The sequence below is a fragment of the Elephantulus edwardii genome, unplaced genomic scaffold, assembly GCF_000299155.1.
Source record: "Elephantulus edwardii isolate Elephantulus edwardi_28Jun2011 unplaced genomic scaffold, EleEdw1.0 scaffold00357, whole genome shotgun sequence".
NCBI lineage: Eukaryota > Metazoa > Chordata > Mammalia > Macroscelidea > Macroscelididae > Elephantulus > Elephantulus edwardii.
Genome location: NW_006400107.1, coordinates 1,519,750 through 1,539,216, shown reverse-complemented (window position 1 = coordinate 1,539,216; position 19,467 = coordinate 1,519,750). Strand labels below are relative to the sequence as shown.

Genomic DNA, 19,467 nt, shown 5'->3' with positions numbered 1-19,467 from the left:
TGTTGAGTGTTTTCATCAGGAAAGGGTGTTGGATTTTGTCAAAGGCCTTTTCTGCATCAATTGATAGGATCATGTGGTTCTTGTTCTTTGCTTTGTTAATATGATGAATTACATTGTTTTTCTTATATTGAACCATTCCCTCTCTCTTCTTAAGATGCCATCTGGATCATTCAACCCATAGCATCTTTCAATATTGTGAATTGAGGCTTACATTCATTTCTCAGTTCAGCTTAAGAAATGCAGAGCAAGTTCTCCTTTTTATTTTCCAATTCCAGCCCTCTGCACATTCCATTATAATACTCAGCTTTGTCTTCTCAAGCTGCTCTTTGAAATCTTCTGTTTAGGTCTTTTACTTTGTCATCTTTTCCCTAAGCTCTAGGGAAATTTTCAGAGTCTCTTCTGACATATATTTCATTTTTTTCTTTCTCCTCTTTGTTATGATCTCTTGCGCTCTTCATAGATGATATCCTTGACAGCGACTTGAGTCACCTCACAACTCATCTGGTCTTCAATCATCTATATTCAATGCTTCAAACCTATGAAGATAATTTTTTTTTTCAGGTTTGAACTTGAGTAAGACATTTATAAAAACCTGGACAGAGACAGTGTTTTTCACAGCCCAGGGGCCACTAGGCACAGCACAAGAGACTAAAAACTCAACAGGCGGAAGGCTGGATACTCAGGGTGTAGGAGTGTAGCCACCCCACTTCTGGCTCAGGGATTTGGGGAGCAGGGTAAACAAAACCTACTTGGAAAAGAATTGGGGACGAAAACCAGCAATTGCTTTCAGCAGGGGTGAGGAAAGGGAAAGAAGTCAGGGCAGGAGCATTTCACATCACTAACCTAACTTGGGAAACTGTAAGGGACCATGTTCAACTGGCCTCAAGAGGAAGACCAGAGGGATGATGGGAAAATCCACAGGAGGGAGAGGGGACGTGGCTGGAAAGGGGCTACAGCCCCTTCCTTTCCGGGCACAGGAAGGCAGCCAGGGCACCAGGTCCAGGCAGTGACCTCACAAGGACGGCACAGTTTTTGCAGCTTCGAGATAACCTACCTGCCCCCACCCAGCTACTCATTCTGCTCCATGGCTGGTGTACAGCCACTCTCTGGCCCCGAGGGAGTGGACGGCTCTGCAGCCTGGGGCCCTGCCTCTTCTTCCGTGTCTCCTCCCTTGGAGGCAGCACCAGCCTCTGCCCCCTTGACTTGGGGCTCCTGGCTCTCGTGGCGACAGCCTTCCCTTCCTGGGCAGTGCCTTCCTCACTGCAGGCACCGATCTCCCCCTGCTCCTGCTCTTCCTCTGTGAGTGAGGAGGCAGAAGAATCGCCCCCACCCTCCTTCCGATTTCTCTTGAAGGACAGGCCGCTCAATTTGAAAGGCTTCTTGAAAGAGAATTTCTTCTTCTTCTTGGGGGTGTCCTTGGTGGGGGCCTCCCCCTTGGCCTCAGCACCCTGGGTGGGGGGTGCTGGCTCAATGGCATCGCCGGTGGCCCCAGCTGCCTCATCTCTTCCGTTCACGGGAGGCGATTCCCCTTCCCCCTTGGGGGACAAGTCTCCATGGCTTTTCACGTGGCCGTTCTCCTGTCCGTTGGCCTTGGCGGGGGAAGAGCCTGCTGCCTCCTCGGGGTTCACATCGCCCCGGGGAGCCTTAGAGCTGGCTGCCCATGCTGGGTGGGGTTCTACTGGGGGCGCCCAGAGCCGCCCTGGGCTCATGCCGCAGGGGGTGGTTCCTTAAGATAATTTTTAAATTTAGGTGAAATAGACTCAAGATCATATTTTGGTTCTTGTAGACTTGTTTTCTTAGGTCTCAATTTGAACACATGAGTTTGATTGTCTGTTCCACAATCCACCCCGAACCTAGTTTTGATTGCTGATATTGAGCTTCTCTAAAGATTCCTTCCACAGATGTAGTCAATCTGATTCCTATGCAATTCGTCAGGTGAGGCCCATGTGTAAAATGGCCATGATTTTTTTTTTAAAAGGTATTTGCAACAAATCATTCAACATACGAAATAATGATCATTCAATTTCCAGCCTCATTTCTGTCACCAAGTCTAAACTTTCCAACTACCATCCCTTCTTCATAGTTTCCAACTTTTACAATCCGTCACCAATTATCATTAACACATCTTGATTGTATGTTTGGTTAATTTCGGACTGCAAGATTTGATAAAAATTTTCACTTTTCTCCTCTTCGGTTTTAACTGTAGGAGTGTATATTTGAATAATAGTCATATTAACAGGTCTCCCTTGTATATATATGGATACTATCATAACACAACATCATACTTCAGCAGAGAACTTAAAAATGACTTTTTAACTGTGAATGGAACACCATTCTTCTGTTTTTCATTCCTAGAATAGTATACCATGCGCGTATTTGATTCATAGTGGCAAAAGATAGTCCATTTCATCTCCCTAATGTCTAGAATGTTGATGTTCATGTGTCCCATTTCATTTTTCACAACTTCTAGTTTCCCAATATTCATACTTTGTACATTCCAGGTTCCAATTTATTAAAGGATGTTTGCCACTATTTTTCCTCATTTCAATTGACTTCCAATCTAGTTCTATCTCTAATACTATAACTATCCATGTTCCTCTACTGTTCATAGGGTTTTCAGAGGCCTGTTATTTAAAAAGTAGATGGCCATTCCTGCTTCCTAGTCTGCCTTAATCTGGGAGCCTACTAAAACATGTTCTCTATGGGTGAACTTTGTGGCTTTTGACAAATCAGTGGCATAGATTTCGGCATCACAGCCACCTACAAGTTACCTAAGCAGAGCAAACTGACAGACAAGTGTACTAAATAGAACAATGTATTTTCCATATATAACACACTGAAAAGTTATTGTTTTATCTTTAATAGCAAATTATAATCCACACAAGACCCGAGGGCTCGACCAATTCTTAATCACAAAGACTCACCTTCTGAATACTAACTGCTTTAAACAAGAGGCTCCCAGCCCCCAAGTGACTGTTAGCCACGAAAGCCTGTTAGTCAAATATACAAGGCCTTAAATAAGCTTTATATCCTCAATATTGAGACAGACATGAGATACGAACTTCACGTCAATGGGAAATATCTACCATCAAGCAACACTTTTAAATATGAGTAAACACTCAGACAAATCTAGAATATGGTCATTTATGAGACAACTGCTCTGCATTCTCTAACATATTAATAACAGGAAAGGGAAAAAAAACGCACCAAAACCCAAAAATGCAGAACTGTGCTAGATCAAAGAGATAGGACAACCAATGTCAGACCACTGTCTGAGTCCTAGATGAAAACATATAAAGGATATGAATTATGGACTGCATGATATCACTGAATCAATGTTAAAATTCTTGGGTGTGGTAACAGTATATTGGTTCTGTAAGAAAATGCCCTTATTTTTAGGATACACATAGATATATTCAGGAAGAAGTATCATGAGTGAAGTTTATTTTGAAAGGAATCACTAAAAGTAAAGAGAAAGACGACACAATCACAGAAAGCAGAGAAAACAAAAATAACAAAATATAAACACTTGGTAAATCTGTTGAAGAGGAATGGAATTATGCTTTCAACTTTTCTGGAGTTTTAACAAAATTCAAAATAAAAATAAATTATCAAATAAAGAGTCACTAAAGAGTTTCTAAGTGTGGTTAGCATGTTATGGGTGATTTTCTTTAGTTAACTATGTTAAGTATTGATAAATTATTTAAGAAGTTGACATATGATTCCTTCTCACCAAAGTTAACAAAGCTCAAAAGGTGTACTAACATTAGCTTCAGGCCATTGTCAGTGATATAATAGCTGTCTTTTTAAAAAAAGATCAGGCAAGATTAATATTTGACTTACCTGTAAAACTAACAAATCAATAAAAACACTGTATGGCATTTGCTCAATAAGTTAACATTGGGAAATTTTAGTCTTAATGGTTTTAAAAGAATTTATTTTATAGGTCTGTTTAAATTTCCTATCTCAGAGCATACATTATTTAACCAAGATGTGCTGGACAGATTGTAAAAAGGGAGCAAACATTTGAGGATAAGAAACCAGCTCAATTCCATTAGAATTTGATCCAACCTTGTAAACTCTTACTAGAATAAATTTCTATTATACTTTTGTGCTTACAAAATACATTAACTTCTGAATTTCCAGTGGTGTAAATAAAATTTTTACAATTAAGTATGCATTCAATTGATACACAAGGCAACCAAATAATTCTGTCATCAACATTTGCATAATGTATATTTCCTGTCACTGCACTAATATTAACCTAAAATTCAAACCACAAAAATATTGTAACTAACATTAAAAAGGCAAGCTGTTAGATACTCAAAGTTTACAAAGGACACATTGCACATGGTTAAGATGGGACATTACTTGACAAAGGCTGGTAGTGTGCATATGGCTGCTTTGTTTTATAAGAAGGCCACCGGCAAACAGGGCAACAGTGTCGGCCCCCAACCAACCACATCACAATACAGTTCTGATGGAACACGTGACCACAAGGCAACCCCATCAGCAAACACCCATTTTCAAAATTCTCCAGGCAAACAACACACTCAGTGCAGTGCAGCATATCAGCAGGCCAAGCCAGCCAATCAGGTTCAATATCTTCATTAAAGTGAAAAGATCCATATGACTGTCCCTTCTTCATACATGGGCCAGTTTGACAATATTTATTGTCACATGAACAAGTCTCAGCATCACAGTGGCTTGGACTTCCTTGAGAACTGTGAGCCACATGTTGCTTATCTTCAAGTATTCCTCTCTCACTGCTAACAGTGTCTGTGTTTTCATTGTCTGAGTCATTTTCAGTGTCTTGAGAACCTACTGACATTTTCTCTTCAAACAGGACTCCAAGACATCTAAACCGCCATATTGGTAAGTTTTTTATATAATCAGTTGGTATCAGAGGATGAAGCCAAAGGTCAGGAAAAGCTAAACGCTCTAAGAACAAGTCAGGATCTTCATCCCAATCTGACTGTACAGGAAAGTTCTGAAATGAAGCAATCGGGTGGAAGAGGTAGCTAGTGTACCAGTCCCACAGACTTGATAACCATTCCAAGTTATTGGCATTAACTTCATCATTGTTGTTGTTACGCCGTCTCTTCTTCTCAAAGTAATCAATCAGTAAACCATGTCCAAGGTATGTACTGAGAAACAGGGCTGGGTGTGAAGAATAAAACATCCAGTCTGCCCTCACCCATGAAGCCAGTGTGGTTGTATTGGAATATCTCAACAATTTTAAGCTGTATTCATAAAAACTATCTAAATAGGGAAGCTGCAAAAATCCTAACACAGGTAGCCAGGAAATAATTAACAGGGAATTGTATGTCCCTAAAGTGCTTATGAGAACCACAAATCGCTTTATGGTAGCTCCTTGTGTGATAAATAAGTCCATCCAAGCCATAAGATTAACTAGAACCAAGCTTAAAACAAATAGATCATTCACCTCAGGTTGTAAGGAGCGGAGAAAGGAATCCATAGCCTGAAGAGATATAAATTCACCTGTGTGGTTTCCATATCTGTAAATGCCTTCAGGAGTCCTAAGGATGTATGCTGGCATGTTATATATACCAATATCTGCCATATAACTCATGTTATCCCAATTTTCCACATTAACAAAAATAAATTCAACTCTTCCAGTAAACTTTATACTTAGTGCAGAGAAGAAAGCAGGAGGCTGGTCCAGATTTGCAAACAGGTATATTTTTACCCAATACTGGTCACTTTTATTCCATTCGTCTTTCAAATGTTCAGTATTATAGATGGTTTTGATCCTAGAAGCTGCATGAGCAGTTATCCACTTAAAAATGTGCTCCACTTCAATCTTGCGTCCACTATATTCTTTAAGCATGACTTTCCCTTTAGATGTGCTTGTTTGTGGAACAGACATAATGAGGGTAGATCGTACCCAGCCTCTTCTTCGGCAGTATCTACAATAAAAAGTAATTGTGAGTAAACAGCTACAGTGCTATATTAGCTAGGCTGCTCATCCTGACAATTCATTCATTCTCCATTAAAGGATCTGAATGAATATACCTGAAATGCACATTTATATTCTCTCCTCAAACCAAAATCACTTCCAGATGATTAAAAGTTATACCAACACTTGGCAGTTGCAAAAGAAGGAAAAAAAACTCTTATGTGCTATATTTCTATGCTTCTTTTTTTTTTAAGAAAGTCTACTTTAAAAAGTCGGAGTCATGTTGTCAAACACATACTTCAAATTCAGCATCTATTATATGTCTACTACTGTAAGTGATAGGGAGCTCTGGTGGCCTAGAGATAGGATGCTAAGCAGCAATTACAAAGGCACATGGTTTGAATCCACCAGCAGCTCTGTGGAAGAAGTATGGACAGGCAAGCTCCTTCTATGCGATTTACTCTGCCTCTGAAAGCCTGCTGGAGAGAGTTAACTATGGGTCAGTTCTGACTTGATAGCATACAGCAATTATAAACAATAATAGGAAATAATTCCTGCTCATAAAAAATTTTAAATCTTACTAAAATTATAAAATTCATAAATATAAAAAGTATGGCAAGGTTCAGTTCTGTTCTTCACAGGGCTGCTATGAATTGTAGTTGATTCAATGGCACCTGACAACAACTGATAAATAGACAAAACAAGTTTAAAGATAGGAAATATCTTTGGCAGAGCATGGGGTACAAAGGCATTTTTACAAAGTTAAGTAATCTTCCCAAAAAGTAACCCAGAAAAGAGCTACTATAAGTCTCACATTTTTATTTTCTCACCTCTTCAGTGAATACAGGTAAGAGGAGTATTTTACTTAAAGAGATAACAAGGACAAATTATTTATATAAGGAGAGTCAATACAAAGAGTATCTGTATTTTAAGACACAGTAAATAGAAGACTTTAATAAATATTAAATCCTTTTGGGGGGCTGATCCAGTGGAGGTCAAAATTCCATCCCTTTTGGAAAGAAATAGCCTCTTTGAGATTTATGATATCCTTCTTCACTTCAAAAAAAACCTCTCTGCTCTTTGCCATGGAGTCAGAACCAACTATCAGTGATCCTCTAGAAGCTTTGAGGCTGTAAATTGTACAGGAAGTTGCCCATCACAGCAGCTAGTAGATTCTAACAGAGAGGCATGACACCACATGAAGAAAAGGAAGTAATGAAAAAGAAGAGCAACTCTTGCATTATAGTAGAAGAATTAAAAATGAAAACATTTTCCTTTGTGGTGCAATAGATGAACTGTTTGGTTTTCCTGGCCATTGGTTTTGTCTTCTACACTATGGATGGGGGGTGGGGGGTGGGGGGGTGATCCAGGCTATGAAAGAACTGGGTCAGTCTTGCTGTTCCCTAGGCCTAAATTAAGCAAGTATAGAAGGAGAAAACTGGAATCTCTTAACCAGCAAGAAGGGAGTGGAGAATGCATCAAGTGTCCACCTGGATCTGAGACACCGCGACAGTCAGGCCAGGATGGAGATGAGAGCAGCAGAAGTCACTCTCAGTTTCTTGATGAGTTGGTTCACTCCTTTAATAATACTGATTTCATTACTAGCCATATTCTCTTTCAGCTGAACTTATCTGAAAATTACATATTCTTACAATATCTTCTAACCCTTACTGTCCTATTTGTCTAAGACAAAATAGTAATTCACTGATATGAATTCCAATTTTGCTCTTTCTAACAAAGCAAAAAGTCAACTAGGAAAGCCAAACAGATATCGAAGATGTAAATTATCTTGTTGCTATGTGCCAGGTGAGTAAATTCTGACTACCAGCAACTTCTCATGACACAGAGGATGGCCCTGTGGACCACTGGCTGTAAACAATACAAACACAGACTGCTAGGTCTTCTTCCTGTAGAACTTCCCAGTGACTTGGAACTGTCAACCAATCTGTTATCAGTCAAGTGCCTAACTTTTTGTGCCACCAGGGCTCATTGTAAATATCTTTAAATCTTCTTAGTTTTGCTTAAATTGTATATGGTATTTGACACACTTCTACTCCTGGCCATTCTTTTTCTTTTTCTGCAACTACTTCATAGAATAGGGAACTCTGGTGGCCTAGTGATAAGAAGCTGCACTGCAATCCAAAAGGCACATGGTCTAAAATCATAAGCTCTTTGGGAGAAGGATGGGCAATTCCTCTTATGCAATATATTCTCTAGGAAAACCCTATGAAGAATCAACTATGAATCGGTTCTAACTTGATGGCACACAACAATAACAAACACCTCACTGAATATGTGACTTCTGATTTGTGTCAACATTTACATGACAAAGTCTGATAGAATATCTTACTCTATAAAGCCAGCAAGAGTATAGTGCATACATTTCTTCATGTAATAAAACATATAAACTGTGTCCTTTCTTTACACTTAAAAGAGTTAAGTGACAATTTTAAGGTTTATCAATCCAGATAGAATTAGGAAAATAAATTCTATGTTAGTAAATATCTTTCTAATTAAATTACTGTTTCTAGACTTTACTAAAAAAGGTAAGAGAGAATTTTAGGACAGGTTTTGTATCTATTGTTCATAGGGCTGTTATGAGTTGTACTCAATGCAAAGGCAAAATGCAACAACAGTACTTACAAAACACTAGACTGTTAATATAAATCTAAACAGTGGACTAAATACACACAAAAAAGTAAATTACATTAATTTTTAAATACCATTTCTAACAAATAACAGCTAATATAAATACTGTTTCTAAGAAATAATGTTGCATTACCTTCTACCAATATGAAAACTGCTAGCTCAAAAAATATTTTAAAGATCTGAGTAAATTCACAATAATGAAAGCATCTTATTATTCTTAAAGTAAATCTTTTGAGATCTCGTACAGAATTTTACAATTTAAAACGGTAGTAAACAGGTAGTGAATTTTGTTATTTCAGCTTCTGGTGGAGCATGCTATATTTAAAATGAACTTTTGGTATTTTGTATCATTGTTCTCTTTGGTCTCCTTGGCCTCTCTCCAATCTCCTCTTCTATCCCTTTTCCTATCTATTCTATGGTTCCTATCTCTGGTATTCTTATCATAAACCATTCTAGGCTCTCAGTTTACCACTCAACTTCTGCAATACTTATGTACTCTACCTTGTCCTGACCTTCTCCTTACCAACTTTTTCCACAGCACCCACACACCTCATGGAAGAAAAGAAAAGAAGAAGAAGAGAGTAAGCTAGCGGTGCCAAGATCAGCAGGAAAAAACCCAGGGGACAGATCTCTTGGCTGGAGAATGAGAGGAGTTAAGACTTAACAGTTATAACTGCTGGGTGTGTGAAGAAAGAAAACCGCTGGAAGTGGACAGAGACAGAAGCTGTCCAGAAGTAATGGAGGTGAGCATTCTTCGCAGGTCCCAGATAGGACAAAAAAGCACTGCTGGAATTAGGAGAGGGCTAGCCAGGCTTAGCAAAGTTGTCAAGGAGCCCAACCAAGTAGAAGAAATAAGGAGTTTGGAGCCTGAGAATTTTGAAAACTTAAAGCTAGTTCATGGGTTAATTATTCTTTTCAAGTGACAGCCAGGAAAAGAACCAGAGGCTCTGTGGTTCAGGACTCCAGACTTGATATAAGTCTTTTTGCCAAGCAAGTAATTAATAATGCTTGTGCTATTCAAGCCATAGTAAGTGTGTTATTAAACTTTACACATCAAGATGTCCATTTAGGAGAGACTGACAGAATTTAAAGAATTTTCTCAAAGTTTCGATGCAGGTATGAAGGCTTGGCACTCAAAAAAATTCAGATGTGATTCGACAAGTTCAGCACAGTTTTGCCAGACAGCAGATGTTTGAATTTGATGCAAAAGCATCAGCAAAAGAAGAAGATGGATTTTACTCGTCAGTTATGTTCCTGTTAATGGGAGGATATATGAATTAGATGGGTTAAGAGAAAAATTAGGAGCTTGCAAGGAAGATGACTGGATCAGTGCAGAGAGGCCAGTTATAGAAAAATGGATCCAAAAGTACAGTGGAGCTGAAATTCTATTTAATTTAATGGCTATTTTATCTGATATATGAACAGAAGATAGCAAAGTTACAAAGACAACTTGCAGAGGAAGAATCCATGGATACAGATCAGGGAAATATGCTCAATGCTATTCAGTCAGAGGTTGCAAAAAATTACATATTTATTGAAAAAGAAATAAAAAAATTATTACTATTGAACACTGAAATTATCTGATGAAACAAAATTATCTATTTTTCATTATGGCACTGTTCCTGTAACAGAACATCAACAATTAACACCACTAGTAGAAAAGGCCAAAGAAAAACAGAATGCAAAAAATGCTCAGAAAACCAAAGAAGAAATTTTTCTTTTGCTTTTCAAAGAGAGGAGCAAACTGGAGGGGGGGGGGAGGAGGAGGACTGGGCAGGGAGAAAATTGCAACAATGAATGAATGGAAATCCAAAATCTCTGTAAATATTCATTAAAATTAATAAAAATAAAAAAAAAGTGAAGAGGATGCTTTGGAATGGGTACATATTTTTGCTTCTGTACTTTATTTCCTGGAAACAAAGAAACACTTTGAACAACATTATAATTGGCTAAGTGCATGTTTGGCAGTAGCACCAGTGTCTTGTCTTAATGCATGGATTCAGAACCTATTCTCCTACCTGCATCATTTACATGTAGTGCAATTAAACAAAAGTGATGCGTAAGGGGGGAAAAAAAAACCAATAAAGCGCTGCTGAACAAGCTGGTTGGGTGTCAGAGAAGACTACCCTAAGACACCTGAGAAAAGAGCCCACACTCAGAGAAGGCAGCACACACAATAGTATACAGAGGTAGGGTATTTTTTTTTTTTAAATTCTGAGATAAAGATAATAACTAATTTATTCAAAATATATAATAAAAACATTTTTCACTGAGTAATACTATTCTCTTTCCAATTTGGAACGCTTTTTTTTTTTAAAATTTCCCTATTTTGTTCTTCTGCTAGTGTAATCCACAAGGAACTGCACTGCTAACCTAAAGGTGGCATCTCTCAAGTGGTTCTAATCTACCAAGGAAGAAAGACATGCAAGCTCATTCTGAATGATTTACAGCTTCCCAGAAACTTACTAGAAGGCCAGTTATAAGTCTGTTCCAAGAATAATGAGTGTGCACTTTTGAGAATTACTAGATATAGATACACTACTATAATTACTACTATGCCATAGAAAAAAGAAAATTAGCCTGACTCAAGTGAGTGATAATAGTTTTTATTCTAGTTCCAAATTAGATAAACCATGAACAGGACAATAGGGAAACCATCAAGCAACTATATATCAGAATCTACACCTCTGAGATAAAACGATAAAAGATGAAGTATTACTTCTTTTAGTAGCAAAATTAAGTTCTCTTTAACCATAAATGAGATGTGAGATTACTTAAAGATGAATGAGATACATTTAAAGGCAAACTTTGTGAAGAAATTTAGATGTATCTTCTCAGTAATTATCAGCTAGTAAACCATCAGAAAATTTTTCAAAAGTAATAACTATTATAGAATAATTACACTCAATAATGAAACAACTGATACAACTTGCTTTAAAGAGATTATGCTTTAAAAAGACTATACTTTTTTAAAAAAGTAAAATATTAAATATTACATTTAGCCTCACAAATTTAATAGATTACCTTCATTTTGCTATACTTAGTTTATGTCTAATTTTTTACTACTGCTATTCAACAATTTATTAGACTATAACTGTCTAACCATTGTATTTTTGTAAATCTATTCTTCCTTAATATTTCCTAAAATATTTATAAATTATAATGCTTACAGTGTTTCCTTTCACTAATTTTTAAAAATAAAATTATAAATATTTTTCAATAAATTGATGATAATGATTATTTTATATTATCTGAAAAAATAAACTTAGACTATATTTAGAAAAAATGGAGTCAGATAAAAATATTTAAAGTCTTTGATAAACACAGAACAGAAATAATTATTTCCTCTTCAGTAGAATATTAAGACTTATGCCATCCTGAACATTTGAAGTTTCATGGGTTGAGAAGGGGGCTAAAGAATAAGAGATTCAGAAACTTTTTTTCCTACTCTTATTACCAACCTTTAGGGTAGCCTCCTCCCATGGATCTACACTATATTATTAATGGACAAAAAACAAAGGTGATGAGAATAAAAGTAAATGTCAGGCCAAAAGAAGATGGGTGGGAAAAGGTAAATTCTAACAATGGTATGAAACAGATATTAGATAAGTCAAGTGCATCTACCTACATTAAAAACCACCTGATAGTGCCGAGGGTTTGCCAACCCAAAGGTATACAGTTCAAATTCACCAGCTGTTCAGTGAGAGGTTAGGCAATCTCTTCCCACGCAATTTATTGCCTCTGAAAACCTGCTGGAGGGTCAGCTATGGATCAGTTCAGATTCAATGGTATGCACAAGGGAGCCCTTGTGGCCTAGTGGTTATATGCAGTGCTGCCAACCCAAAGGTGGTGGTGGTGGTTGTTATATGCCGTCGAGTCACTTGCCGACTTATAGCGACCCTATGTACAACAACCCTAAACTCTGCTCTGTCCTGTGCCAATCGCACTGTCTCCGACACACCCATTCCTATTACCCCAGTCACTGAATCAATCCATCTCATAGAGGGCCTTCCCCTCCTGCGCCTGTCTTCCACCCTCCCAAGCATGATGTCTTTCTGCAAGGACCAGTCTCTCCTTACAACATGTCCAAAGTATGTCAAACAAAGCCTCAGAATCCTTGCCTCCAAGGAGCCACCCAGTATAACCCTCTCCAGGATGAACCTGTTTCTTAGCAGTCCATGGTACATTCAATACTCTTCTCTAGCACCACAGCTCAAAGGCATCAATTCTCCTTCTATTCTCCCTAGGCACTGTACAACTAACTCTGTGATGCATAACAAGTGATTGCAAAGACCATGTCCTGTACCAGATGCACCTTAGTCTCCAGAGAGACACAACTGCTCTTCAGTACTTTGGAGAGGTCCCTAACAGCAGACTTTCCCATCGCAATATGTCTTTTAATTTCCTGGCTGCTGGTGCCAGGAGTGTTGACTGTGGAGCCAAGCAAACTAAAGCTGTGAACAATCTCAATCTCATCACCATCCATCCTGATGCTGCCAATCGGCCCAGTGGTGAAAATCTTTGTCTTCTTGATATTGAGCCTCAATCCATCTTGAAGGCTACAGTCCTTGACCCTCTGAAGCAAGCACTTCAGGTCCTCCTCAGTTTCAGCAAGCAGGGCTGTGTCATCTTCATAACTCAGGTTGTTGATTTATCTTCCACCAATCCTGACACCACATTTTTCCTCACAGAGCCCAGCTTCCTAGATAATCTGTTCTGCATGCAGGTTGAAAAGGTATGGAGACAGGACACATCCCTGGCGTACACCCTTCCCAATTTTTAACCATGCAGTGTTTCCTTGCTCTGTTCGGATGACTGACTCTTGGTCCAAGTATAGGTTTCTCATTAGCATGATCAAGTGTTCTAAGAATCCTATTCTTCTCAGAGTCAGCCACAGTTTGTTATGATCCACACAGTCAAACACCTTTGCATAATCAATGAAAGACAGATAGACATTTCTCTGGTATACCCTGCTTTCAGCCAAGATCCATTAGCTACAATATCCCTAGTACCAGGACCCCTTCTGAATCCAGCCTAGACTTCTGGCATTTCTCTGCTGATGTGCAGTTCCAGTTGTTTTTGGACCATCTTCAGCAGAATCTTGTTTTCAGGTGATATTGCAATGATATTGTTCTACAGTTTCCACACTCTGTTGGGTCACCCTTCTTTCGAATGGGAACAAATATAGATCTCAACCAGTCAGTTGGCCAGGTAGTTGTTCTTCAGATTTCTTGGCACAATTTGGTGAGTACGTCCAGGGCAGCATCTGTTAGCTGAAATATGTCAATTTGTATACCTTCTATTCCTGGGGCCTTATTTTTTGCTGTTTCCTTCAAAGCAGCTTGAACTTCTTCCTTCATCACCTTAGGCTCTTGCTCATAGGTTTTTTCCATTAAATTCTTCTGTGTCTGCCAATTCCTTTTGATACAGTGACTCAGTATATTCCTTCCATCTTCTTTTAATACTTCCTGGATAATTTAATATTCTGCCTAAAGCGTCCTTGATTATAGCAACTTGAGGTGTGAATTTGTACCCAAAGGGACACAGTTCAAATCCACATATTGCTCCATGGGATAAAGATGGGTAATCTTTCGTGCAATTTACTGCCTCTCCACTCCCACCAGCCACTGAACCTCTATAGGTCTGTTCCAACTCAATGGCACATAATAACAACATATATCCCAAACCCACTTCTTCAAGAGGAAACAGATTTACTGAATGGATAAATAAATGATTGATCGTTATAATCAGGAGTCATTAAAATGAAAATAAGAAACATTTCAAAAGAGAAATCATGAAATAAGAGGACTGAGCAAATACTGAAAATTAAAGCAAAACTGTCTCTAAGAATTTTGCCTAAGAAAATTTAAAAAAACAAAAATCAAGAACAAAAAAAAGGGACAGTAGAAAGGACACACAGTTATTAAAGAAAATGAAGATGAATCTAATCTGAACATTGGGCTTTATGAAAAAGGACTTCTCTAGTGGCACTGGGGGCTCTGGTGGCCTAACGGTAAGGAGCTGTGCTGCCAACTAAAAGGTATGCCGTTTGAATTCACCAACTACTCTGTGGGAGACAGATTAACAATTTCCTCTAGTGTGATTTATGGCCAGCTATGAGTCGGTTCCAATTCCACAGCACATAACAACAAGTGATAGCTACTGAGAAGACAGGGAAGAACATCAAAATATAAATTAGAAGTCAGATTTATGGAAAGATTTAGAGTAAAAAAAAAGTGTCACCTAAAGTCATGAATATACTAGAAATTTCTCTGGGAAAGAAAAATGAAACACAGGACTAAAATACTTTTAGAAGGTATGCCTCCTAGCAAGGGAACAAGAGCTGAGAGAGAAAGGAAGAAGAGGAAGAGACACAGATTTCTGAGAAAAGTAATACTTCTTATAAACTGAGTTAGTTAATCAAAGACTTGAATAACCTTCAATGTGCTCAACATTATGATTATCAGCTCAAATACTCTTCTAATATTATTTTTATTTAACAAAAAACAGTGCTGGTCAGGATTGAAACTCTAAGAATTGTTGAATCAACTAACCTGGGGTCATTGGAGCAGTTGAAAGTGCCAGTACGTATTCCAAATCTTGACACCTTTTTAACCATTTTTTCCCAGTGAATTTTACCCACCAAGGGATTTCTGTCATTTGCGATGACCTATTAACCACAAAAATAAAAACAAAAATCCACAAAATAGTGTCAAATCAACTATTTTACAATATAACTTATATAAGAAACATGTGTATATTCTGTCATAAATATGACTCTCCTGGTTCTTGTTTATGATGTCATGAATTCAGAGTTCTTTTGGAAAGTACTGGAAAAGACTAAAGACACTGAACACAGCACACTGAACTCCCACACTCTATGGCCCTACAATGAGCAGTAGTCAATAACAAATTAAAAACCTGTCCCGTTCTGCACCCTGTGACCTATTCCCTGGGATGTCTCTCAGAGGTATTTCCTCTACTCTGAAAAGAAAATTTAAAACAATAATCCAAATAAAACTTCCCAAAAGTTATATGTGGTTCCAAGACATTAAAATATCACTTTTTTTCAAAAAAGTAATTATGGAGCCATAAGTCAAACATATGTTTTCCATTAAACTACCCTTTGACTACTTCTATGTCTTTCCACTTAAAATCATCAAAATTTATTAGATATAAAAATGATTACCACATTACAATCTAAATTTTTAATATCTCCAAATTTGCAAATAAACTTCAAGTATGATTAGATTAGTACCGGGGAAAGGCAGACAAAAACAAAGAAAAAAGGTAAATTAACATCACATAGATGTTAAAAATTAAAGCAACACCATAAATTATCATTCATTCATACATAACTGGCTCCTCTTCTTTTACATTATAAATATAAATGCCAGTCATTATAACTAGCATCAAATTCTCCCCTTAACTTCTAATCTCCCTGCCTTGAATGAAGGCAGAATTTAAAAAAAATAGACCAGTAAAAAAATCCAATGAATTTTACAGAAAAAATAAGTAGATGGGAACTTAAAGCTAGAAAATCTGAAGTTTTCTTTAAACCACTGTTCTGATTTCTTTGAATCCCAGGGAACATGGATTAAGGTTATTTTCATAAATTACTATTTAAAAATCACACACCAGAGAACCTACATCAGTTGGGGAAGATGGTCACACATCAAAGACAATCACGGACTTTAGGCAAGGCATGCTGCATTCAGGTGAGAGACTCCCCCACAGGCTGCATATAACTAGAGAGGACACACTGAGGTGCTGGGAGGGATCTACCTATACATTCCCTGAAGAGAAACTGAATTAGTTGGGGAACCACCAAGGACTGAGGACAATAATACACTTTGGAAGAGAGGGGCCTAATCAGGTGAGATTCTTGCAAGGTTGTGCTGCAGACCAGAGAGGGCTTGAAAGACTTTAGGAAAAGTAAACTTTCTCACTGGACAGGACCAGAAAGGACATCTGGCAGAGTGAGTTACCCTCCCCCACAAAAGGAACACTTTACATCTGTACCTCAGAAGCTGAGTAAAGATAAAAGAATTCCCAACAACTTATGCTAACACAACAGAAATGGCTTAACACATACCAAGAAAACCTTAAAGTAAAGAAAGCAGCAGTCACCTTCAAACACTATGGAAATCAAAACAAAATAAGTCTTCTAGAAAACAGAGTATACCGCAGACTCTGGGTAATTAACCCAGAGACAGGGAGGCAGAAGAAATATATTGCAATGGAGTTATATGAACAACTACTGAAGAAGATACAAATGAGAAGAATGGAAGCTATAAACAAAGCAAATAACCCAGAAATGGAAGCCAGAAGAAATATACTGATGTGGATTTATATGGACAACTACTGAAGAAGGTACAAATCATGAAAGAAAGAATTGAATAAAGAGGTAAAACAATTTAAAAAATCATCACAAGACTAAGAAGGTACAGCCAACACAGCTGTTATTTGCCATCGAGTCACTTGCGACTCAGTGACTCATAGTAACAAGAGTCCTAAACCCTGTTCTATCCTGTGCCACCCGCACTGTCTCTGACAAACTCACTCCCACCACTCCACTCACAGAATCGATCCATCTCATCAAGGGTCTTCTTCTCTTGCACTGTCCCTCCACTCTCCCAAACATGATGTCCCTCTCCAAGGACCAGTCCCTCCTTGCCACACGCCCAAAGTATGTCAGAAGAAGCTTCAGAATCCTTGACTCCAAGGAGCATTCTTGATTCATCCTCTCCAGGACAAACCTGTTTGTTGATATATTCAACACTCTTCTCCAGCACCACAGCTCAAAGGTTTCAATTCCCTTTCTATCATCCCTAGTCATTGTCCAACTCTCTGATGCATAGAATGTAATTGCAAAGACTATAGACCAGATGGATCAATAGGAGTAACTGTATGAAACACAATGTAAATGATTGTATAAAATAATGTACATGAGTGAAATACAAGGTATATGAATAATTGTATGCAAACCAATAAAAAATTAAAAGGGAAAAACACACACACCCCATACTCTGAGGCCTCAGACCTCTCAGGATAAAGAACCCCCTTCTTGTTTGCAAAGCCTCCAGGAAGTGAAATGCTAGTGGGAAAGGAGCCAGGTGCATGCGCTGCAGAGGAGGAGAGAGTGTGGCTGCTCCCCTAAGGCTCTTCGGTCCTGGTTATGCAGTTACAAGGCTTAGCCCAATGCCCTCTATAGTTGTGATATTCACTTGAAGTTTTAATACAAATTAGGCAGAAGTGATGAGATGATCATAATAAAAATGTTCATAGGATAAAAATGTCAAAGGATCTCATCCAGCTAAGTCACAAGGCACAACAAACTACTCTAAGCCTATACAACAGTGTCCTAAAAGACTGTTCATATCCTAAAAATAAACTGTATTTCCAAAATGCATGCATCGTCACTGTGAGTGGCATCACAGTGCTTGGACTATTAAAAGGGACTATTAAATGTTCCTAGAAAGTTCAAGAAGAAATTGAGTTTTATGTGGAGATTATTTTCTAAGGCTAAAAAAACCTGAGAGATTTCTAATTTTACCTCCTCTGTGCCAATTTGGATACCTCTTATTTCCTTCTATCTTACTGCTACCGCTAAGACTTCCAACACAATATTGATTAAGAGAGGTGACAGTGAGCATCCATGCCTAGTTTCGGCTTTTAAAGGGAATGCCTTTCGTCTGTCTCCATTGAGAACAATACTGGCTCTCGGGTTTGCATATACTTTTTACTCTGGTGAAGAAATTCCCCTCTAATCCTATTTTGTTGAGTGTTTTAATCAGAAAAGGGTGTTGGATTTTGTCAAAGGCCTTTTCTGCATTAATTCATAGGATCATGTGGTTCTTGTTCTTTGTTTTGTTTATATGATGAACTACATTGTTTTTCTTATGTTGAACCATCCTTGTATACCTGTTATGAATCCCACATGGTCATGATGAATTATTTCTTTCATGTATCGTTGGATTCTACTGGCCAGGATTTTATTCAGGATTTTTGCATCTATGTTCATAAGAGATATCGGCGTATAGTTTTCTATTTTGGTGATGTCCTTTCCTGGCTTTGGTATCAAAGATATATTTGCTTCATAGAATAAGCCTGGGAGAATTCTACCTTTTCCTATTTTCTAAAATATTTTATGTAGAATTGGTGACAGTAATTCTCTGAATGTTTGATAAAATTAATTTGTAAAACCATTTGTTCCAGGGCTTTTTTTTTTTTTTTGCCTGGAAATTGTTTTATTACTTTTTCAATTTCTTCTTTTGTAATGGGTCTTTTCAGGTGTTCAGTTTTGGTTTGTGTCAGTTTTGGTAGGCTGTGCATTTCTAAATATTTGTCCATTTCCTCTGGGTTTTCATATTTTTTTGAGTATAGTTTTTCATAATATTCTAATGTGGTTGTTATGTACCATTGAGTAGCCTGTGACTCATAGTGACCCTGTTTACAATAGCCCTAAACTCTGCTTTATCCTGTGACAATCTCTTCACTTCCAACACACCTGTCCCCATTAATACCCCTGTCCCTGAATCAATCCATCTCATTGAGGGTCTTCCTCTCCTCTGCTGTCCCTCCACCCTCCCAAACATGACATCCCTCTCCAAGGACTGGTCCCTCCTTGCAACATGTCCAAATATGTCAGACAAAGCTTCAGAATCCTTGCCTCCAAGGAGCAGCCCTGCTTCACCCTCTCCAGGACAAACCTGTTCATTTTCCTAATAGTCCATGTTATATTCAATGCTCTTCTCCAACAGCACAGCTCAAAGGCATCAATTCTCCTTCTATCATCCCTAGTCATTGTCCAGCTCTCCGATAAGAAGGATCAATAGTTGAAAAGCATGGACTTGGTGACAGAAATGAAGCTGGAGATAGGATGATAGAATTTTGCA

At 38.0% G+C, this 19,467-nt stretch overlaps 1 protein-coding gene and 2 pseudogenes across 2 annotated transcripts in view; 1 reads left to right on the top strand and 2 right to left on the bottom strand.

Annotated features, from left to right (window-relative positions):
• Window positions 1-565: 565 nt before the first annotated feature.
• LOC102860222 lies at window positions 566-1,720 on the bottom strand (annotated as a pseudogene). Its single transcript, XR_439033.1, has one exon. The product of XR_439033.1 is annotated as an MARCKS-related protein-like (transcript).
• Window positions 1,721-3,920: 2,200 nt separating this feature from the next.
• RNF103 (ring finger protein 103) overlaps window positions 3,921-19,467 on the bottom strand; it is a 37,432-nt gene continuing 21,885 nt past the window's right edge. The window contains exons 3-4 of the mRNA XM_006902014.1: window positions 15,124-15,239; window positions 3,921-5,930 (exon numbers count right to left, since the gene is read on the bottom strand). Of these exons, the coding sequence (XP_006902076.1) occupies window positions 4,355-5,930; window positions 15,124-15,239 (1,692 nt within the window). The 3' untranslated portion in view covers window positions 3,921-4,354. The remainder of the gene's footprint in view (window positions 5,931-15,123; window positions 15,240-19,467) is intronic.
• Window positions 9,307-10,283, top strand: LOC102863081 (annotated as a pseudogene).